Source organism: Stegodyphus dumicola, chromosome 3, assembly GCF_044657685.1.
Source record: "Stegodyphus dumicola isolate Sdum_Otavi_A_Nest chromosome 3, ASM4465768v1".
Taxonomy (NCBI): domain Eukaryota; kingdom Metazoa; phylum Arthropoda; class Arachnida; order Araneae; family Eresidae; genus Stegodyphus; species Stegodyphus dumicola.
Window position 1 is genome coordinate 241,056,544 of NC_140770.1, and position 25,345 is coordinate 241,081,888.

Sequence of the window (25,345 nt, forward strand, 5' to 3'; positions counted from 1 at the left end):
GATTAATGCGTATGATGCTCTACTTATGGAACACTCTGTATATCTGTTTAGGTACATTTCTAATTTAAAAGCAAATTCCTTCGAGTTTTACTTCTGATACAAATGATACATCTATGACATACAAATGCCTTAAATTTTTTACATGCAGTTTATATTGAGCATTAAGATTTAAATTTCATTCCTGTTTAATTCAAACAATTTTAGGTGATGATTCACTTAAAATGAAACTATGATAACTGTTGAAATTAATAAGCTTAGCGAAAAACGTTTGACATACCTTTAAGAATGTTTACAAACTAAAATCATTTATTACCGTCTTGTTATTATATCAAATTAAATCCTCAACAACCTCAATCTTCTCGCTCTAAGTAAAACTAGTTAAAATAATCAAAAAACTTTTTGTGTAATTCTTTTTCTCAGCTGACTCTTATTTTTATTTTTACAACTAAAGTGGGTTCTGAGAGGAAGAAATTTCCGGAGAAGTGAAAAATTTTTCTCCTATGGATCATAAACAGATCACGACTCAAGCTTAAAATTGAATGCAGAATATGAAATTCGCTTTCCCATCTCCTAAATTGCTCTAGCAAACTATTTCAGTCGCTGCATTCGTGACTAATAGAGGTTCGTCCTAATCGATATCTGTGTTGGTCGTTGAAACGGGAAAAACCAACAATGAAGAATCTGAAGCGCTAGACTAGTTGAGAAATAGAAAGGGGGAAAGCACGCTTTTTCACGATGCCTTAGATAACAAAAACAACGTCTGTTTAAGCAATACACTACATCATATTTAATCTATTTCAACAAAGTTTATAGTTATTTAGGAAAAAATGTGAATTCTGATGGTGATTTAGTTTGTCAGTATCAGCCTTTAGGTTTCGTTTAATTATAATATAAAATTGACACTGCTGCTATACTATGTTACATTTTGATGCAAATTACATTCAGATATTGCTTTGATGCAAATTACGTTCAGATATTCATATGTCTATATAACTTATTCCTAAAAAGGTTCTTCTGATGTCACGTTTCTTGCAAACACAAGCTACAAGAATTTTTAAGCTTCATATTAGTAATCTGACAGCATCACAGAATATTCAATTTATTTTAATGCTTTTTATCTTTATTGACGTTTCTTAATTTTTTCTAAGTTCTTTCTTTTCTTCAGTATAAAGGCGTCACATAATGAGAAAGTTACACATAATAAATTGCTAATTAAAATCTTAGTGCAGGATTTAAAACTGCCTCAAGGTAAACATATCTGAAACCCTTCTCAAAGCCAAGCACACACATAAGAGTAACACAAATGACACAGCTCTACTAAGCAAAAGAAAAAAAAATTAAAAATATGAAAGCTTTTAGATTTTATATTAGGCCCAAATGTTTTTTTTAACGTTTTATGTGTTGCACATGTTCTTAGCACGTTTTACTTGGAACTTTCTTCGCACTTTACTTAGAATTTCCGATACACAGTCTGGCGCGCTGCACATAATTTTTTATTTCTCCGTACAATGTTGCCATTGTTCGCTTTGAAATCGTTGAGTTTGTTAATCAAAAATTCATTAAAGTTCTACGAAATATGAAACAGATAATAAAAGAGATTCCAAATGCCCATATTCGATTGGAGGACTACGTTGTTCAAAATTTTATGTCTTTAAGTAAGGTTGGTTTTTTTCAGAATGTGAGAAACATACACACGTTAATGCAGATTCTTCATTATTTAATTTGTTTAAATATAATGCAGGGTTCTAATATTTGTTGGCAAAAATTTGAAAACAAAAAGCCGTTTTATAGTGAACGACGCAAAATGCGAAAACGAAATAGCCCTTCTCCGCAAATTTCCCTTTTGGGCTAAAAACTAGTGTTTCTTAAATTAAATGTTCTCTTGAATAAATATGAGGTTCTAATTTCAAAACCAGCTTTCAGTTGTTCGCATTTACTTTAGACTAAATTAACACCAAAACCATTTTAGATGTAGATACCCCATATAGAATGCAGTGGCAATAAATTAGTCTCACTTCTGTTGGTTACCCTAGTAGTAACTCAAAAAATGTTTTAGTTCGTGTAAAAAATAATCTTAGAAACAATGAAATAAGAATACTTTATTTAAAAGGATTAAACCTCTTGACACTTTTTAAATATTTTATTATTATTTTGCCCTTACACACAAAAGTCTTTTTTATGTCTTTTATCAAGCCTTGTAGTTTAAATGCACTTACGAAATGAGATAGGAAGCATAAATTGAATTTCTTACCGTTAAAGAAGTTTCTTATTGTTGGCAAGATAAAAAAGAATAAAGTAAGAGGGATGTCAAACATTAAAAAAAATTAATTAAACGGAGACGACAAGAAATAATTTCATCACGATAAATTTCAGTAGACTTATGTATTTAGGCTTTGTATGGAGAAACTTTTAAAGGAATTAAATGATAATAGAATTTCATTAAGTGGAATGTATTTTGTAAAGGAAAGCTTACTCTTCAATGTGAATGTGCAGCATGAATTTTCGGTTCACAAGGCTTTATGTGACAGTTTACTGATAGACTAGTTAGTGAAAGCAAACGCCATATTCATGGGTACTGTTCAAATCCAAGTATTGTGTAGTTGCTTGTGGTTCTTTGTGGTTCGTTGAAGCACGTAACGTGTGGTTCGTTGGATGCACGTAAAAGCTATCGAAGCAAAATGGCCCTCTTATGTTTTTGGAAGATTACAGAAAGGGTGAGAAACACTGCGTTGCTGTCCTGGGGATTTTGTACCCTGGGAAGTATGTTTTGAATTGGACTTAAGATTGGCACTTTCAAAAAAATCATGTTATCAATACGAACGCAAACAGATGTATGACCAGTTAAAATATGCATTAATGGTCTGCTTAGGATTCTTATCTAGTGGCCACTGGATATGTTATATTGTTATTCAAACACTGAGTTACCTGTTAGTCTAAACATTCGCTTTCGCTTTTATCTTTTTTCACTTCCCAAAGGAAATATGAACAAGAATTTTTCTTTTCCGAAAGGAAGCAAAGAATGATGACAGCATTTTTCTCCATTTAATGTACAAATGGCATATACACGTTCACGATGTTTTGAATACTTTTACAACGATTCCATGGTAAAACACTTAATGAAACTAAGCCGATAAACATAAAACATATTGTTATGTTTTAAACGTTATATGCGTGTGACAACAAGGGAAGAATGTTTATCTTGGATATCAACGGAGACAAGTATAAAAAATGTAGACATTAGCAATTAAATTAAGATTTCAGGCGACTTATGAGGTATTAACTTCCGGCGACTTATGCCCTTCAGGTTTCTATTCTTCCTTCGGCTCAGCCGTCCACAGTTTTCAACCTAACGTTACGTTATTACCACCAGCACCGTCTCGTAGTCTTTCAGTAATCTTCTAGCGTAAACGCTGATTCTGGATGATTCCCCTTAGCTGAAATTACAATGCACATAACTTATCTCTTTTTCATATAGGCTGACAATTTATCGTATAATTCTTACATTTATTATACATTCGTACTATTTTAGATTTTTTTTAACTCTGATAGACTGTTTTGAGATTTATTTTCGCTCAATATTTTTCGTATAAAAATTAAGGTAATCTTTTATTTGCTTTATATTACTTTGATTTGAGAAAGGTTTTACAAGAACATTATATTTTCAAATAATGGGAAAGGATTTGTTCCTTAAATATCTCTATAGTTTATTTCTGTTTTATGCTTCTGAATACATCTTTGATGACCAGTTTTCAGAGTATCGAACGTTACAATTTTGTGTTACTCATTTTAACACGTAACTGCAGTGACAGCTTTACATTGTTAATCTTTATTGTTGTTAGGAGAGTTTTAAATTAAACAGAACTGAATTAAAGATATACATTAGATACAAAGTTTAATCACATATGATTTATTATTTTTATCAACTAACCTTTAACTAAGAAAAAGATATGTTTTCAAAAAAGATGTTTTCCTATCATTTGAATGTGCTAGAAGAAAACCTCGAGGTTGGATTTTAAAAGTTTTTTCTTTATAGACATCAAGTATTCATATGAATTTGTAACTAATAAAGGTACCGTATAAATGGATTTTCTTATGTCAATCAGAAGCATTGTCATTTATTATTTACTTGCAGCTTCATTTCTAAGGAAAAACTGGTTGTCCATGATTCAGTTTTCCCAAAGTGCTCATTATGATAGTGAATATAAAAATTTAAACGATCGTATGGATCAGAAAAACTAAAAAGGTTTGCTTTCCACTTTTCATCGTCGAATTGGCTTCTGATCACGGCGGATGAAAACTAACAAAATGTAAAAACCGTCATGGGAAATAGCAAACATTTATTAAATGCAATGAAAATGTCAGGAAAATTGCTTGAAAATACGTGATGAAGTTGTATGCAAGATCCTGTTGCATGAAAACCTGTGTTTCACGTCAGTGAGATGCATCGTACCAATGACTGTGTTCGCAGTAACTTGGAATTTCTTAATAAAAAAGGCAGGCAAAAGATCTGTATAAAGCGTGATCTATATATAACAGATTTAGGAATAAAACCTATGTGCTACATATCTGGTGTAAGAGAGCATAAAATTACATGTTATGTTTTACGTCGAGATATGCTTATGATAGAAATTTTATAGCACATATTATATTACATTACTATATACTGCGTATTATATACTGTATTGGACATTATGAGTATCCGAAGAAAAATGTTCATTCAGAACTTCTAAATTCATTAAATAGTTTTACATATTGCCGTTCATCGATGCTAACTTTCGTCTTTTTAAGTCGAATTTGTAGTTCTTGTCCATTTCAGCTTAGAATAGTCAAATGTTCGTTCTGCTTTGAAATTTCTGTGCTTTTCCTCTGGATGGCATAAGTACAGCTTCTCTTAAAACATTTTGCGAAGATATTCCTTCACTTCATTCGAAATAGTTCTCATGCTGTTCGGAAATTTAATTAACTAGCCAATCTAAGTCTGGATGTTTTTGTTATTAGAAACTAAATTAAATTAAACATTTTATTATTATGGTAGCTCTTATAGAGTAATAAATTAAACTTCTTGAAGTTTTTATATAAACGTATTACAAAAAATTATTTTTGTGAATGAATAATGTATTCTTTGTAAAGACTTACATTGCGTGAGTGTTAGCTTTACTAAATAAGTGAATGTTTTTTAGAAAAAGGCCTGTGTGGGATTTGTCTCTAACATATTCTGAAATTGCAAAATGATCAAGGATGGTAAAATTTTATTACAGTTACAGAAATACCTAATTTTAATGCTACTTGATCTACTTGATTTTCGTCACTGCATTTTCGTATATATGACGCTTCCTAACTGAATGCAGTAGCAAATTATATCTCCTTGTAAGTAATTTTTTCCTTCTCTTTCCAGGGGGACCAGCACATAAACCAAAATGCCTGAAGCTGCAGAAGTAAACGGTGTAGAGGGAATGGGCGGGAAGACGGAACTGGAGCAACTCCAGTTCAAAGCGAGTCAAGTGACGGATGAGGTAAAATATTCGTTTACATAATTTGTTTTACTTCATATAAAAATGTTGGTAAGATGAAACAGAAGTGATCAACTTCACTTTCAGTTTTGGTACCCGAAATATGCATAAAGGTTTTCCGTTAAGATGAGTTAAATGAGCGAATTATTATATTATAGATAGTCAAGTTCTATAAAGCTAGAATTTAAACTGCAGTTGAAAACCTTATGATGTTTTTATCTATCATGTATCTTCATGAGAAAAACGTTTTACATCACTTAATATTAAATTTACTAAATTTCAAAGCAAGCTGGAACCATATAGTGTTATTATATTTAAAATTGTTTATAACCGTACCAATTAATAACGAAAAAATACCGGTAATGACAAAATTAGTTATTTCAATAAATTCACTATTAGAAATCTTACCTTATACGGACAAAAAATAATCAAAAAACGGGTCTTTGTATTTTCTAATTTTTTTTTTTAATTACACAATGACAAGTTTTTCTTTATGAGAGCTTAATATTTAGTTTTATAAATAGCTAATACTGCTTGTTACTACTTATGTGAATACAAACATTTGGATATTTGTAATTTCTTAATTTTATTAAACTTAATTTTTTTAATTTAAAGATACCTTAAAAAATAGGGCTCACCAGCGGCCGAGCGGTAAAGACGCTGAACACTGGTAGTTCGGTCTGAGGTTCGAATCCCGCAAAAGGGATGGCTGCATGAGCGTTTTCGTGGTTTTCCCCATGTGTAACGTGTATACAAGACAGTTTCCGTTAAAAAGTCCTCCACGAAGGCATCCCTCACTTTAGGCAGATAGCCCTTGTGTGCTTTGCCGTAATTGAATAATCCCAATCCTTTAAAATATATTACGGAATTAGTTTTAGAAGAAACCTTACATCTTCAAGCTTTCAAAGCTGTAAGCTTACTGTAAGAAAATAGTTTATTAAAGAATCTTTCAAAATCATCTGGTGTGGATAAAGATAGCCAACTATGACATCCATGTGGCAATGAACAAAATATTTGTTTCTTGTAACAATATTCGAACTTGTTTTCTCAGTCAAAAGAGATAGCCAAAGGAATTTTTTTCCTTTTAAAAACCACAAGGGGAGGAGAAGAAGAAAGCGAGAAAATCGTTTACTAAATTGAACGGTGCTTCTTGTTGATTAAATCCAAAGAAAAAGAGGAAGGAAATTCTTTGTATCAGTCAATGGCTTAGAATAATTCATGTAAGAAAATGAATTTAACGTTGTTTGGCAAAAGCCAAGGTATCCAGAATTAAATCCATTATAAACAAATTCGTCATAAACGGATAATACGGTATTTATTTTTATTTAGGCGACTTAAAGCAATCGCCAGGACATTTTGAACTTAATCTTTTCAATGTAAGTAATAATACTTTTTCTAAAGTTGACAGGACGGCGTGATATATGTGGCTCTGCGTATATCAATAGAATTATGCTTAAGATAAGGTCCTTAAAGTAATCGGAAAGAGGATATTATCTTTTTTGTTAGATTTCAAGAATCACTGAGAATTTTCCACAGGATGATGAGCAAGCTAATAAAATTAAACTGAGACACCTTCTCTTGTTCTCAGTGATCTCTTCACTATAACCATATTATGTACAATGAATGACAAAAACAGATATAAATGCACATTCTACATCAGTCGTATGCTGCATGAGTGTTCTATAATGTATTCATGAGAAATTGTCTAAATATAAGTGTTATTTAAAAATTTAAAAAAGAATGCATATTTTATAATATATGAATTTTTCATCAAATATATAGATACTTTTACGCATTAATATGTATATAAAATAAAAATAAATGAATAACAAATGTTACAATAAATCCTGACGTGTTGGATAATTTTAAGCTTACCAGTCTTTAAGATAGACCACTCTAAATGCATAAAACAAAATTTATGGTTACGAGAAAGCACGGATTATTTGCAGTACTTAATGGGGATGTACTGGAAAAATATTTGATTCCGCAGCTGAATGAAAACGGTAACGATTACCTCTTCCAACAAGACTGTTGATGACTTATCATAACAAAAACAATTAAGGACCATATGAAAGAATCAATCAAAGTTTACCAACGAGACTATTTCCGAGAGCATCTCAATCCATATTTGCTCAGATGCGGACAGAATACAAAAGAGGAGATAATGCGTTAACAATGTGGCCACTCCGGATCTTGGTGTTTTATCCCTCTATATTCGTGGTGGTTCGTCGAGGTTTTATTCTCCACTCTCCATTTAACTGCAGGGCCTTCGCATTTGTTTTACTCATGCTCCGGTTATAGCCAGCTGTGACATATTAGACCTATGGAGAATAAAATGGATTATCTCATAGATGTTCACCGCTTGAGCAAATGTAGTCATATTAGTCATTTGTGGATTATGTGAAAGACACTTGATGAATTCGCCTCGGTTTCAGTTTACCAGGAATATGGTATCAGTTTCATAACAAGTTATGAATAGATAAAAAGGATTAAAAACAAATGATGAAATTTAAACAATTATTCATAATTTATAAGTTTTTTATTACTTTGCTTTATAATAAGAGGACTACATTATCTTCGTCCAGTAAGACGTACAAAGTATCCAAGTTGTAGTTTCTTCACTGAAGTTTACAGAGGATATTTCCACCTTTTTAGAACGTTTTTGAGGCGGTTTAATTAATGTTTACAAAAAATAAAGAGTACTACAAAATAAAGAGTACTTTTTAAATGTTCGATACTGTGATTTAAATCACAGAAGGGCTTTTCGTAAAATTTCTGGTAATTTCGATATTCATTCGTCTTCCACTACTTCCCGATTACATCAATTGTGGTAGGTTTGCTCCTAGAAAGAGCTCTTTTCAAGGCACCAAAGGAATAACGAAGTATGACTTGTTAGTGTGTCTTAATGAGATTTCACACTTTGGGATAAAAAAAATGTATTATTAGTGTCAGTATATTTATAAAGCATTTAAAAAGACACAGGCGATATTCATCTACTTTTATTATATTGTCATATAAAAAGTAAGTCTAGAAAATTTTATAGTAGTTCAAAATAGTCGTTATGAACATCCTACTTCCAAAATGAAAAGATTTTTGGATTAGGTGAAATAGAAACAAAAGAAAAAAATAATTAATTAAATGCAATATTTATATTCTAACTAAATTATCCTGACTGATAGGGATGAATAAACAAGGGCATGTGTGCTTAACATCTCTGGAATTCTAAGCTTTATTTCATTATATTACGTATAAAATTTCGCTTAACTTCGGAAAGGAAGGAAACGCATAGTAACAATTTGTCTTGCTTTATTTTCAAATTAATTGAAAATTGTAGAGAGAAAGCACATATAAACCTGATTCAGAGTTTATTTGTTTAAGAAGTGTATGAGTGATGATAAATATTACAGAAATTAACTGGTTTAATAATTAGTGTCATCATTTTATGTGTATCACATTCATTAATTTTTCAATTCCTAACCAACAAATTCTTAATAATAATTTTTAGGTGCATTCAAAATTTTAAATGTTGCGTAAATACGATTAATTGTTCTTTATGAATTTATAATATAAACTTATTAGTTATTAATACTTAGCTTTAATTATTCAGCATCACTTTCGAGTATTATACTCGAAAGTGATGCTGAAACGACATGATTTAGTGAATAGTTTGTTTGCCCACCGCAGTAAGGTATATCAGTTGATACCCCTTTCATCCTTGGCATGAATTCGATTTAATAAAAGGTTCGAATAAAATAGTCCAAAATTCCTTTCAGTTGTACCTTTATCACTTTAAAAAATTTTTTTACTAATTTTTTTTAAATTTTATTTTCAGTCTTTAGAGTCAACAAGGCGAATGATGGCCCTATGCGATGAGGTAAGTTCTTCAAATAACAATTACTAAAATTACAAAATAATTTTAGTGTTTCAAATATTGTATTGGCTGTTAACAAGCTAACAGTGTGAAACTTTTATAGACCAAGAATTTCAAAATCTATTTTTACCAGCGCTCGTCACATTATGTTAAAATAAACTTTTCGGTTAATTAAAATACATTTTTTAATTCGCTACGTGCAAATTCGTATCAGCTCTTTTGAATAGAGTAGAATTAAATATACTTTTGAAAAATAAAAGTTACAAGCAATAGATGATCAAAGAAACGAAGAGACAAATTCGATTTCACTTAATATCACAATAAATAAGAAAAAGCCGCCATTATAATTTAATACGAGTCATAATTTAATTATGAGTGGCATATCATACCATCGTTAATCTGATCTGACTTTTTCTTATCGAAAATCACAGTTCTCTATCTAAACAGCTTACTTAATCCTTGGACTGCTGAAAGACAGAATCATTGAAACCACTTCGCTTACTAATGAGTTCTTTGTCTAAACCTAATATGAACACCAGCTTCAAAAATAGCGCTTTAACTGAAGTAGAATTTAAGTTAAGAAGTTAAATATTTGTTTGAAAATAAAGACAATTCATCTTTCCACTAAGTTAGACGAAAATGTCTTTTAACGCAAATCTATACTTTGCACCGCAAACAAGGTATTTATGAGAGACCTTACAAATCTTAATTCAAAATAATATGCGACTCTAAAGTCACTGAATAATTTAACATAGCCGGTACAGACTGAAACAAATTATCCTAGGTAATTAAAAAGGTTATAATAATGATAAAAAAAGCGAAATATACTTGAAACCTAGTTCTAATTAAGTAGAAATGAATGATTAAAGGGTCAATGCTCTTGTACACTTTAAAAGTTATTAGTAAAGTGTTAATATATTAAGCATTAATTAAAGTATTAATACTTGTAAAACATTAATGCATTTCACTAGATTAGTGTGTCAGATCTTTCACAGATATATTTATATTTTACTATTGATTTAGTACGCACTTTTTTATCGTATATTTAGTATCTTTTTTATCGTACGCGGTTTTTTATCGTATCCTTTGATCATCGAACTGAAAAACACCAATAAAATGTTGTCGGTCTTGTTAGCAGTACTAAAATAACAGAGTCGTACTAGAGAATTTTCAAGTCAAAGAGCTCGACACAACACATGGAATAACTAATTCCTAGTTATCTTGCAGAAGCATGCTGAATATCTGTTAATAAAAGTGGTGATTATTTTTGTGCCCCTTTGTGAGTCATTCGTGATGTATACGACTGAACTACTCGAAAAAACAGGCTTTTTAAGGGTCACACCTGCTTTTGTTTTGTACAATTAGAAGCAATTTAAATGTAATTAAAAATTTAATAGGTTATTAAATTAATGAATGGAATCATTTTCATTTATGTGTTCTCAATTACTTATGTTTACCTTCATATTTAAATATATCGTACTACATCAATACCCATTCTTTTTTTATAGCCGTTAATGACAAGAGATGACATTGCGTTATATTAAGTGTAACAAAGACCAGAAATAATATTCGTAACATTAACAGTTGTATTTAATGCAATACTTGTTATAATATATAATTTCTTCTAATTCACAGAGCAAGGAAGCGGGTATTCGAACTCTCGTCGCGCTTGATGATCAAGGAGGTAAGAACTTTTTATTTTGTTGCAAATTAAATTAATTTTACAACTTTCCCCGATTTTTCAAATTATCTGCTAAAAAAATCAAAGTTACACCAAGAAACATGTTAACTTTACTAAAATGAAAGCTAGTTTAAGTGATCCCAAATATTTAAAAAATTTCATTTCAGTGAACTTGTAATATTAAGATAACGCAGTTAGCATAGAAATGCATAAAATTACGGGGTTTATTTTAAAAAACATTATTTCATAATCGGTGGTTAGCATAATTGTGCAGGCAAGCCTCTACATTTATTCAACATCAAGTCTGTTCGCTGCGACCGCTCAATGACAGAGCGAGATTGAACATTACAACCGGTTTTCGGTCTCTTGTGCTGCTAGACTCCGAAGGTGTAGGGCGGGCTTCTGTCCGTCCTCACCGCCGATGATGCGTGTCTGCAATTTTGTTCCTTTTCGTGCCTTTCTGACGACCATCTCCATATAGTTTCAAGAAAATGCATTTTGTCAAAAAATCATAGTGTGTGGTATAAAGATTCAACTAAAATTGACTTAGATGCCGACTTCTGGGGTAAATGAATGATGTTTTACGACTTGAGACGTTTCCGAAAGGAATTCCCGTGCACGTGTTGCGTCTTCATGCTAAAATTGGCCGGGTGTTACCACAAAAATATATTGGAATAAAAAGCCAAACCAACGTCATTCCCTATAAAAATTCAAATTTGTTATCTTGTAACTTTGTGCAACGAAGATGACCTGAGATTTATTGGATTGGAACTTTACGCATTTTGTGCACGAAAGATTACGACTCGAAATAGTAGAACTGATTCTCACTGCTGCAGTAGTACGTCGTACACTGTCTTCTGTCTGGCTATGTTTTCTTGATTTATACTAGTATTGATTTAAAATTTCACGATGTCAAGATTTCTCGTAATTCACATTATTTGAAGTGTCATCCTTTGGGGGTAAGTTACTTTAATTCTATTTTTTTTTAGATCACACATTTCATCCTCCACGCCTTGGGTTATTGCGGTATCACATTTGACACATCCATTTATTATTACAATAATCAACTAGCAAGTTCGAGATTCGTAACTCAAACACCTAAGGAGAGGGCAATGTTGAATTTTCGTTTTTCTTATCCCTAAAAACTTATTAAGCACTACACGTTTATATCGACCAAACTATATTACGTTTAGGAATTCTAAATATATATATCTTCTGTACAAATTGATTTGCATTGCACTGTTGCAAAAAGGCATTTTCTAGATTGAAAGAAAAGCAAAAATTGTGACATTACGGCAGCTTGGAGCTTAACTTAATCTTACTTTTCCTATAAGCAGCTTTTATATTTATAATAATATAAATATATGTATTGTTACGGATTTTGTATTTAGTTTGCTGTTTTTAGTAGAATTGTAATTAAAGTTGTTTATTTCCTCGTGCAATGCAGCGCGTGGCAAGTTTTAAGAGAAAGCTATGCCGAAAAAAATTAAAAATTTAATATTTAATAAATAGATATCTCTTAGTTGTACTCTTTTGCTTTCCAGAAACCTCGAGAAAATTCCAGAATGTTTTTGTGCAAGATTAAAAAGCTTGTAAAAGCCGGAAAGAAGAAAATCTTAGTTCAATTGTTTGCTAAGTTTTTGTTGTTGATTGTAGCGAATTCGCGGTGAGACCAGATTAGCCTTCCCTGCGTTTGAATTGTGTTGTATTTAACGTTTTAGTAGTTTAAAATATAACTACTCTGTGATATTGTAGTAAGGAAAAATTTTAGCATTTTGTTTTATTTTCTGTGGTCTGGGGCGTTCTGCAGTTCCTTCGTATGTGCCTTTAAGCACCACAGTTCCAAAACTTTACGCTCGGTTTCTTGTCACCGATATTTCGCCTTAAGACATTGAGCTGTCTAGTTAAAACGTCTAGACAAGCATGGACTTGATCCACTGGCTCCTGGACTTGAGCAACTCTGATTGGATGGCGGTTTCCACGAGTTGCTTGCTGCTCTGCCTCGAAATTCATGGCGTACACTAGAGCGCTTTTTAAGTCCTTGATGTCTGCCATTCTCAGAGCTTTCTGTATTTCGGGATTCCGGATGCCATCGATAAAGTACTGGAGGGACAAAATTTCCCTGGTTTCTTTCAACATCCGTGGAGAGCTCTTGGAGTGTTTCAGTGGGCTTCTGTTGACGGGACTTTAATTGAAGCCTGCCGTAGTCTTTCAAACATTTCTCCCCCAAAGCGCAGCTCCAATACACCGGATAGAGCTTCGAAATATAGCCTTTGGTTTTCAGGAAGAGTCTGAAGCATATCTGCTGCGTCTGCTCTCAAAGAAGAGGCGAGATGACCGGCCTTAGCTTTGCAATCCCATCCATTGGCATCCGCAACGATAGAAAATTGTGTCTTATATACTTGCCAGGAGGTTTTCCCATCATACGTGGATAACTTCAGTGAGGGACAAGCAGGCATGGGTAAACATTTTAAACCTTCAGAATTGTTTCCTGCTGTTCTTACGCATGTTTTTAAGGTGTCAGCTTCTTTGGCGACGGCAGCAGAAACCCTGTCATCAATTTTCTGTTGGACGGCAGAAACTCTTCTTTTGCTTCGTTGCTCCACAGGAGAAACTCTTTCTTCTATTTGTTCTTTCACAGAAGAATTTCTTCTATTTGTTCCTTTACAGAAGAAACTCTTTCTTCAATGTGTCAAACTTTATTTTCATCTGCGTCAATTCTGCCTTCCATAGCCTCAAATTTATTTTCTATTATACAGGTAATCTCTTTTTTTATTTCATCTTCACCTACTTTCATTTCTTCTTTATCAGCTTTCATCTCTTAACAGATTCTTGAACGACTTTCATGCCATCTTTAAACGTTATTTGACCAGCTTCCATCTTTTGATAAACGGATTCCTGTCACGATTTAATCTCTTCTTTAAATGATGCTTGATCAGCTTCCATCTTTTCTTGGAATGCAGCAAAAGTAGTGACGAGCTGTCTCAATTGTTCTTCCATCGCCCTTGTGTTGGCATTTAAATCCCACGTCTGACACCAAAATGTGTTGCGTGTGTACGGGTTCGTAATAGATTGAACGCACAAGTCCGATTAAAAGTTAATAAAATTTATTCGTTTCAGAAAAAAAAAAAAAAAATGCTGAATTTTTTCCACACAGATATTCGTACAATATCGCAATATCACGCAGTAGTTATATTTTAAACTACCAAACCCACTTAAATAGAACACAATTTAAACTCAGAGAACGCTAATCCGATCTCACCTCGAATTCTGTACAATCAACAACAAAAACTTAGTAAACAAGTGAACTGAGATTTTTTTCCTCCGGCTTTTATAAGCTTTTAATCAAGCACGAGAACATTCTGGTATTTTCTCGAGGTTTTTGGAAAGCAAAAGAGTACAGTTACCAGATATCTATTCACTAAATGTTAAATGCGCGTGCTCCTGCGTTTTTACGTTTTTTCGATGTAGTTTTTTCTTAAAACTCGTCCGCTGCATTGCACAGGGAAATAAAGCAATTTTAATTATATTTCTACTAAAAACAGCAAGCTAAATACAAAATCCGTAACAGTATACATAAGCTTTATTTATGATAATGTATGCATTCCACTTATATATGTAATAATATATAAACTATATATAATTTTTTTATATTTATATATAATAATAATACATACTTTCATATGTATAATAATATATAAGCTTTCGAGAGAATTTAGCATTAAGCCGTTACTTTTAGCGCCAGTCATTATCTAAGCATGAAACATTATTATTTTTGGTCCTAAAGATATTTGCATTCACTGATATACATGCTACTTTTCTTGTATTTTAGAAGATGTAAGGAATAAAATTTTCTGTTTGAGGAAAATAAACAAAAAGTTTAAATTTTTTTTTACCAACTTTTCAAACAATTTTTAAATTGATTTTTTATTGCTTGATAGAAATTTGTAGCCAGATAATGAAAATTTTCTAAAAGTTAAACTTTAATTCAATTACATAGTATAAATAAAAAGAACAATTTTATTTACATAATAGTATGTGCAATGTAAACAAAAATTATTTTCACAGACTATAAAGGTAACCTTAATTAAAGTATTTTAACAATGGCAGGCGTACATGTGTAAGACAAAATCCAGTTCATTCAGTAATTATTTTAAGTGACATAGTATGTCGGGATTTTTGTACGGACTCGCATCTTATCGACTTCCTGCAAATGTGAAGATTTTTTTTTGCAATTCTACTACTGTGATACTCTGATAAATGAAACACATTATGTGAATCAGCATAATTAAAGTTTATGATAAGTTTATTATATTTTGCATGTTATATGTGCTTTTCTATCGTAGAATATTTACATTGTACGAAATTTGATTAGCAATAGCTGTCGTAGTTTATTTGTTGCAAGCGATTAAAAATTATATTTTATCAAATTTGATTTATCGTGAAAGAATTAAATTCTAAACTTAATTTTATAGAACAAATGGATAGAATTGAAGAAGATATGGACAAGATTAACGCTGATATGAAGGAAGCGGAAAAAAACTTGGAAGGAATGGAAAAATGCTGTGGTATTTGCGTGTGCCCTTGTAACAAGTACGTGCAAAATTCAGGTTTTTGAACTTTGCAATAGGCTTAATTTTCAGTTAATCTCTAAGAAGTATCGAAAATTTCTAAAACTGTTCTTACTGCTCCTATAAAAGTGCTAAGTTTCTATTTTTGTACTCAGTCCAATAATAAGCAGAAGAAAAATACTCGACAAAATTTCTTTTAAAAGTATCTTACTTGCTTTTTTTTTTCCCCAACGCTAATAAAAAATTACAACGTAAAAAATATGTTATCTTACGTGTTGTAATTATTCGCCTGAATAAATATTAGCATTTTATTACCGATCTTAATCGTGATATTTTAGATTATGAAATTTTCATTGCTAAATTTATATTTCCTATTCGATTTTAAGTGTAGTATCATCGTAATCGCATTGTATTAAAAACTTAACGTGTTTTAAATCTGTAGCTTCTGACCAAGCAGCTAACTGCTTAGAAATATGGCACATTATTCAATGCTGAATGGCGTAATGCACTAGCGGCAGGTATATTATAGATTTCCTCGCCCGTTGACGTAAACAATGGTGAAAGATTTCTCTTGGAGATAATTCATTCTTAAGCAAGGCCCACCAGCGGCCGAGCGGTAAAGACGCTGAACACTGGTAGTTCGGTCCGTGGTTCGAATCCCGCGAACGGGCTGGCTGCATGGGCGTTTTCGTGGTTTTCCCCATGTGTAACGTGTATACGAGTCAGTTTCCCTTAGAAAGTCCTCCACGAAGGCATCCCTCCCTTTAGGCAGATAGCCCTCGTGTGCTTTGCCATAATCGAATAATCCAATCCAATCCATTCTTAAGCAAAAGTCCTCTGTGCTTTGCGATTAATTGATAATCGACTGAGCCCAGAAAAAAATAATTAAAGTAAGAAATTAGCAAAGTTTCCATATGAAAAGTTACATTGTGTTAAGTTGGCAATCTGAATTACGGAATATAGTTAAAATAAAGTCTTCATGTAAAGGTCACTGTAATATACAAAGTAGAAGCATTCCAAGGTAAACATGTAGCAGTTTTCACATGTATTAGAGAAATAATTGGCCGTTGATTAAATTTTAATGTTAAACATGTAATTTAAGTCTTGTATGTTATAAAGCTATTTATTTTTTCTATTCACCAACAGATCTTCGGATTTTAAAGAGGATGCAAGTACGTGGAAAGCAAGTGAAGACGGCAAAGTTGTTAACAACCAGCCAGCGAGAGTTATGGATGACAGAAATGGAGCAGGGCCTATGGGTGGATATATTGCTAAGTATGTCAGCGATATCCTCTGCTTTTATTTCATTTGATTTTTTTTATTTTCTAATTAGGGGTAACTAAGTTGAGTGTAGCTGTATTGCATATAATTAGCTGATATCTTGGCAACGTATCGTAGGATTATTACTGTGTGTGTTTTAAATTATTTAAATTAATGTATTAAATTATTCATTCTGCTGCTGATAGAGTATCTGCAAGCATGTTTTTAAAAAACCTATAATCTGAGACAATAATCAAAACTACATAATGCGTAAAAATTTCTTGATATTTCAGTAATTAAAAAGTATTCATTTTGTAACTTTTCTTTAATATTTCATTAAAATTAAAAACGTAAAATTCTGAAATTCTTATTATTTTTATTCTAATTATTCTTATTAAAATTCTGAAAATATTATTATTATACTGAGTTTAATTAATTCTAATTATCTGGATATAAATTTTTATAAGAATTCATTTAATTAATAAAATAATTATTTCAAAACAGCACATTATGTTCATTTTTTAAAGGAAATAATTTTTAAATCGGTATTTCAATTATTTTTGCATCATTTAAGACACTAAAAATATTAGATCGTGTTTAATGTTTCGTGTGTTTTACATGTTTTTGTAACTATATACAATAAATAATTCTTCTAGTGTTTTTCAGTACAATAATGATAATTTAAAAAATCTACCGGACAAATAAAAAAATCTGAAAGCTTTCAAATTTTATATTACGCCTAAAGGGCAAAGAGGCTTTTTTTTTTTTTTTTTTTTTTTTTTTTTTTTTTTTTTTTTTTTCATTTGCGCATACATACACGTTTCGGTAATATTTGGGCTAAAGCTTCTTTGGGTTAAAAATATTTAAAAACAGAATAGTTTTAGAATTTCTGATAGACAGTTTCGCTCGCTGGAGATAAAAATATTTTATTCTGTACAGTGTGTTGCCACTGCTCTCTTTGAAACTGTTGAGTTTTTAATAAAAAATTCGCCAAAGGTTTACAAAATACGTACATAAGGTTTTCCACCCTTCTTACTATGTGTTTTCATAGTGTAACTGGAAAGCTTGTCGTGGCTAGTAATAGGAAGGTCTGAAATTCGAATACCTTCGAGGACACTGCTCATTTGTCATGTTTCCTGTTTCGATAAACTTAAAAGATTTTGCAAGCATTTAAAAGAAATATCAAGAAATGTGTAAAAGCATTATTTTTCTGAAAACTCTCAGGCAATAAATAGATGCACACCTTAGTTCTTAAGAGCTTTTGTTTATTTATATATGAAAAGTTTTTCGTGCGTTACCTATTTGTTTACCTTGATTTGAAAGCGAACTATAAGTTAAAATGAAAAAGAAAGCAATTTCATTAAATATTTTTTCCTTCAAATCTCAAGAGTCTATGTCACTTTTTTTAACTATTTGAATGTTGTACCTTTTTAATTAAATTACTCTTATTGCCTTTTCCAGTAGTTCTAATAATATTCAACTGTTTTTCTAGGATCACAAATGATGCTCGCGAAGAAGAGATGGAAGAAAATATGCAACAAGTTAGTACAATGATTGGAAACTTACGAAACATGGCTATTGACATGGGAAGTGAAATGGAATCTCAAAACAGGCAGCTAGACAGGATCAACTTGAAGGTGAGTAATGGGTTTATACACTGCTGACCATTGAAATTGCAACACCATGAAGGAAAGCAAATACAAAAACGATATTTTCTGCAAGTAAACAGTATGGCATGAAGACAAAATAGTTAAATTTGTAAGAAGTTTGGGGGTTTACAGGACTGCGAAATTACTAGAAACATCGGCCACCCGTGGCAGCTAAAACGGCCCTTAACCGGTTAGGAATGGAATCAAAAAGGGCTTGAATGATAGAAACGAGCAACTCATTCCATGCTGCTTCAAGTATATGCCACACTTCATCAACCATATTAGCTGGAGAGCGGTGGCGGGCCAGTCTCTCAGCAACCCATGACCAGACTTTTTCAATGGGTGACAGATTTGGAGACCGTGCACGCCAGAGCAGCAATCGAATACCCTGTGCATCGAGGACGCAATATGTCAGAAATCTCTCGATATGCGTTCAAATTACCATCGATAGAAACTGGTGATGTGTGCGTCGTGTGCCCAATGGCTGCCCAAATCATCATACCAGGTGCAAGACCTCTATGCCGATATCGATCGCAAGCAGGCGACGTGCTGTCTTCTCGGAGCCTCCAGACACGTATGCGGCCATCAGAATACTGCACGCAGAACCGGGACTCTTTTGAAAACATGACATTGTGCCACTCCTGTATAGAGCTTTATTGTTCGGCGCACCAGAGTTGCCGTCTTTCTTTGTACTGCATTGTCAAGGGAAGCTGGATAAATAGTCGCCGTGTTGATAGTCCACGTTGCTGCAAACGTTGACGCGCTGTACGAGCGGATACTGGGCGTGCTGCAAACATGCCCATTTTCTGAGTAATCGTCCGCTATGTGGCTGTCCTGTTTTGCAGGGCTGACCTCACAATATGTCTGTCCCGTCAGGCATTAGTCATGGGAGGGCGTTGAGATGCCGTTCAGTATGACCCTCAGCCACCCACTGATTGGATATTCGCATGACAGTGGCTGGATGTGGACCAGTGCGACGGGCGATATCGCGGAAGGATAATCCACACTCTCGATAGCAACGATCCTACCTCTGTCGAATTCCGACACTTGCTGGTAAACATTTCTTCTTATTATTCGAGTTATAACACGATATTCTGAGAAAACCCCGACCTAATAAAGAGCTTTCCGAATGAGAAATCCACTAGATAGCTTTCTTTTATGCAGTGCTTCAGATGTTGTTTCTCCGTCCTGCATCTTCTAAATGAGCTGAAATACTAATCATTTGCATCTTCCCAACATCTTCTTCCTTTTTTGCGATTTTGACATTCGTCAAATCATTCCTTCTTGGTGTTGCAATTTTAATGGCCAGCAGTGTTTTATCTTCTGAAATTTAACATTTTAAAAGGAAATATTATATTTTTCTATTATTCATAATCAATCTTAATAATTAAAAGCAATTTCGTCAAGTTTATTATGTTTATTATATACTAATAAACGTCTTCACTTAAACAGAAGAAGAAGAAGCAACAAGTGATATTCACTCATTTTTAGTCTTTGCTATACATGAAGGAAACTTAAAAATTTAAATATTTTTTATAAATACTTAAATAATGAAACTTGATTTTATTCTCTGTACTTTATGGTCGTCCATTAATATAAATGCTACATAATAATTTTTCCCGCTCCTTATTTCTCTAAAATAACGTGCAATATTCAGAAAGAGGAATAAATTTCGATAGCTTATTTTTTAAACATTCATATTTTAAACATATATATTTTTAATAGTTAGTTAGGTTATTTGGTTTGATTTGTTTCTATATAGCAAAATCGACCTCCAGTTGTATTACGCTAAATGCATGACAGTGTTATATAATTTGAGCTTTTCTGTATTAAAACCATGGAAACAAACGTCGAAGCTGTGGAGATTCTGAGAGAAAATTAAATACTATCTTTATCAACAGTTCATTACGTAGTTTCTTTCAACCTTTTTTATGCTTTTGAACGAAAATGAACCATATTCATTTTGAAACGTATCATTATGTTGAAAGGTCTCGTAGAAAATATGTCAAAAGAAACGGGCATGTAGAAGAAAGTGCTAAGAAAAACCTGCATTAAAAAGACGAAGACTTATATTTCATACTTATACGAGCATAAAACCCGCGTGCGGTAATCTATGTAGAGACATTCGGTTATTTGGAAGCTGGAGACATGCAAAATTTGCAATGCCTTCCCCGGGACTCGAACCTCGGACCTCTCGAATCCCCACCGAGTGTGCTGGCCATTACACCCCAAAGCACGCTAAGAAGGCGGGAGAAGTACCTTATATCTATTTTACCAAATATCAGACGGAGAATAAAGTACCAATATTCAATCACTGTACTTCCTTTTGACTTTGTACTTCCCTTTGACACCGTCGTACTCCCCCCCGTCGTACTTCCCTTCGACAACCTCAATAATCTCCTGGTGCAGCCTCGTGGGGCTCCAGGGAGCTTTTGCTGTAGTTAGAGGACGGCGTGGAACACATGCCTGTTTACCTCTGTTAGACACCAGGCGTTCCAGTCCTCCGTAACCTACCTACCTACCACCCTATTCAATCACTGGTGGATAGATCTACCAACATTTAACTGTTTTGTATGATCAGAAAACAGATCTTCCATTTGCCCTTTTTTATGATAAAACGTTATCAGGTTCAGTGTTCCTCCTTACTTGCTTGGGGAACATTAAATGACCTGACTCGGAACAGGGAGCTTACTAAAGCTATGTTCAATAAATGTGGGAAGTAGATTAGACAAGATACACAGGAAGGGTATACGAAACCCTTTATTTTTCTCTCTTTACAATGATTTCCGGACTTCGGAATACAGAGACGAACCACTTGTGGTCTGAACGTAAGAATGTAAAAATATTAATTAAATTCTAACTAAACTAACTTTGGATTAATAAACAAGTGTCTACTTGAAGATTGGCCGTATATTAACAGAAAGGCCGTATGTAGTACATAGAACTGTTAACACTACGATACGTTTAAAATTATCAAGAGGATTAAACCTCTGGCCTTGAAGGCAACCAGCAACCGAGTAAAACTGCTAAGGCAAGCGGCCTGCTTCTACTAACTCCTTCCTCTCTCTCTTGCTTGGCAAAAGGCCACAACTTAAGTACTTGGCGTTCGCAAGACAAATTTGCATAAATAAGTTAAAACTTTTAATTCTGGCCGGAAGTAGAAAATAAGAAGTGATAGTAAAGATTTAAAATAAAATAAACGTTAGTAAAACTTAAGATCCTTACATACTTCCCGCCAGAGTTAATTAGTTTGAAACTGAGTTCTAAAACGACCTTGTTGAAAACTTTTAGCTATAGAATCTAACGCGAGGCCAATCTTTTACAAACAGTTCTCTTTAGAAACTAGAAATTAAAAAAAGTCGTTTTTACATTATCAACTCCAAGGACAAGAATTTTCATCTGTACTGCATCTAAACAGGAGTTTCTAGTTGAAATCTGGTTCCTTCCAGAGATCTGGAAGGAAAAGTAGTTTAATGAAATGTTACACAACTAAATGGCAAGTAACATGAATATTTATATTTCTCTTAACATTCTCATTTCATTCATGACTTTATTTAATTATCTCTCCCCGTGCTCTCTGACATGTGTTGTAAAAGAAAACACCAAACACGAATGTGTTTATGTACAAGTGTTCAACACTACCGCCTGCAATCAAAACACTAACGTGTTAAAATTCAACATAACAAGACCTCATAACACACCTTATATTCATCTCTAAACCCTGAGGTACTATTCTGAAAGTGGCTAACTCTGCAGTGTAGCGTCAGAGAGCCTAACTACATTCATTCAACCTTTAACACATATTCACAATAATTTTCTCTTTTTACAGTCACACGAAGAAGTTTAAAATTTTTGGCATTACTTTCACTTTTAACATATCACAGTATTTCTTAACGCTTAAAATAACAGTTCACATTGTATATAAGAACATATTAACATGCGGTAAATTTTACGCATTTTAAAACATACATTAGTAGTACATTGTTAACTTCTATTCTTTTCCAAGCAAGTGCCAATTCTTCTACATTGAAATACTACATTTCAAAAGTCTTTTAGACTAAAACTTCTTTCTTGCCAGAATCTTTTAAATAAAATTTTATACAATAACTTTTACAATATTCAAGTATTTACACATTCCTATTATATATTAATTTTAGTTTTACTCGCGAGTAATTGAAAAACATAATACCAAAATAGGTAACAACTCATTTCTCGCCTTTTTGGCGATAAAGGTAGACCTCACATGAGGTAAAACGTCTTGAATTCTGCCACTTGCAGTAAGAATGAAAGATTAACTTAAGGTTGCAAAGTAACATAAAGTTTTACTTATTTTGTGATATTCGGACATTCTTTTTTCTGCCCAGTCTGGAAGGTAGCGAAGATTAGCTATCTTCCTTCTTGTGCGGGCTCGCCCTTCAGTTCCTTCCTCTATGAGCTTTCTTTTCCTTCCAGTTCGGTCACCCTTGAAGACCTTCTTTTTCGCCTCTGCCTTGTGGTCTTGGCCGTTTGATGGCAGCTGGTCTTGGCGGAACCGGGACACTTCTCTCTCGTTCCTGCTTGGATCTCGTTGCTGGCTGTTCAAATTTTCCTTGTTTCTTTGCCTCCGCAGCTGGTGTTCCTTCCGCAATACGTCGACATTTGCTGCTAGACTCCTGTCCGAAGGGTAGATCTTCCGTTTGGGAGCCGGGTTATAGTTGCCGTTATTTCTCCTGGCTCTCTTTGCATTCGTCGTACTTCTCCCTTCTTCATTCTGGGGGTGGTCGTGCTCTCTCTTTTCTGGTCGGTGGAACGGCTTCCTTTTCTTGTTCCCAATTTTCCAACGGGGAAACTTTCTTTTCAATTGCTCCTGCCTCCTAATGGCTTGCCCTTGTGATTGTCGTTGTTCCACCTCTGGAGCTTGTGCCTGCCGTGCCGGATCCTGCAAAAGATCTGTAAATATTTGCATTTTAATACGGTCATAGAATGGTTTTATCTGGTCAATGTTTGCGGAGCATGTTTCACCATTCCTGGCTTTTAACACCACTACAGCCTGAGTTATTTTTTCTATGACATATGGTCCTTCAAATCGTGGAAAAAATTTGGCGGTTTTATCTTCTGGTGCAAAAGAAAGTGAATGCTTAATTTTTAATACTTCATCTCCTACTTTATAAGTTACTCCCCGTCATTTCAAATCGTAATAAAGTTTTTGTTTTGTCTGTGCTACTTCAGTGCTCTTTTTTGCTTCTTTAATTAATTTTTCTATATCACCCATTTTAAATTCTGGGGCTCTTTGTTGAACATAAAATAATTTATCTAACGGCGTTATAATCTTTCTGCCTAAAAATAACTGAGCAGGAGTTTTGCCCGTTGTACCATGTTTTGCGGTTCTAAGGGCGAAAGCTAATTCATTGACATAGTTATCCCAGCTTTTATAAAAAATTTTTAACATAACTAGAGATAATTTTCACTATATTTCTATTGACCCGTTCCGCTATATTTGATTGCGGCCGATACGGGACCATTTTTAAATGACGTATGCCCAGTTTTTGGCACATGTCTTCAAATATATTACTTACAAATTGAGGACCATTATCCGATATAACTTTTAGGGGCGCCCCGTATTTTAAAATATATTTATTTAAAATAGAATCAGTAACTAATTTCGCGGAGGCTCGTTTTAAGGGAACAATTTCGTTCCACTTACTAAATTGATCAACCATAACAAGGAGATACCGACTTTTATTTAACTGACTTTTTGGGAAAGGGCCCAATAAATCGATGCCAATGATTTCATTTGGAAATTCGGATTTAATGCTATTTAGAAACCCGGCCGGGCGGAAATTAATATAATTAACTGCTTGACATGTTGGGCAGGACTGGACATACGCCCTTGTTAACTTTTGCAGTTCAGAAAAATACACTGCTTCGCGTACGCGTTGGATAGTTTTTCGAATACCAGCATGAGAAGCTAAAGGGCTGTCGTGTAACTCCTGCAGGATATTTAATCTAAGACTAGCTGGGATAACAGGTCGAAATTCGTTGTTGAAATTTGTAGTTTTTGTATAAAATAAAAGACCATCTATTAGTTCGTAATGGGCCGCCCTATTTCTTATCGCCACAATATCTTGGTGGCTAAAATTTTCAGGATCCTTTAAATACTCATAAATGTTTCTAAACTCAGGATCCTTACCCAATTCGGTTATTACAGTTTCTGGAGAATTTATTGTACATGCTGTGAGCATTGTCACCTTTACAGTATTACCTTCTTCATCTATTTTTATTCTGGATAGGGCATCTGCTACGATATTTTCCTTTCCGGGGATGTGCTTGATTACCAGATTATACTCTTGTAACTTGAGTGCCCATCTTATTAACCTTGGGGATAACTTTTTCCCTGAGTACAATCTAGTTACCGCCGCATGATCAGAATACACTGTTATTGGCACCCTTCCAAAATACACTCGGAACTTTTGCACTGCTAACAGAACTGCAAGTGCCTCTCTCTCGGTCGCGGAATAATTTCTTTGTGTTTGATTTAAAGTTCGACTAAAAAATGCCACGGGCTGGTGATTTTGCGAAAGTACCGCTCCTACCGCATAATCCGAAGCATCCGCTGAAATTTCTAAATTCTCATCCTTTTCTGGAAATTTCAAAACAGGGGCTTGCGTTAATGCTTGCTTTAATTTTTCGAAAGCACTATTGGCTTCGGCCGTCCACTAGCCTTTTTCCTTTTTAATTTTAACAATTGTTCAGCAATAGCTGCAAAATCTTTTATAAAGGACCTATAATATGAACAAAATCCTAGAAAAGAAGAGAGCTTCTTC

The 25,345-nt window shown here is 33.4% G+C and overlaps 1 protein-coding gene across 1 annotated transcript in view; it reads left to right on the forward strand.

Moving 5' to 3' along the window:
- LOC118195689 (synaptosomal-associated protein 25-like) overlaps window positions 1-25,345 on the forward strand; it is a 94,474-nt gene that overhangs the window by 54,561 nt on the left and 14,568 nt on the right. Inside the window, exons 2-7 of the mRNA XM_035367019.2 lie at window positions 5,396-5,513; window positions 9,343-9,384; window positions 11,017-11,065; window positions 15,538-15,655; window positions 16,780-16,908; window positions 18,386-18,530. Of these exons, the coding sequence (XP_035222910.1) occupies window positions 5,418-5,513; window positions 9,343-9,384; window positions 11,017-11,065; window positions 15,538-15,655; window positions 16,780-16,908; window positions 18,386-18,530 (579 nt within the window). The 5' untranslated portion in view covers window positions 5,396-5,417. The remainder of the gene's footprint in view (window positions 1-5,395; window positions 5,514-9,342; window positions 9,385-11,016; window positions 11,066-15,537; window positions 15,656-16,779; window positions 16,909-18,385; window positions 18,531-25,345) is intronic.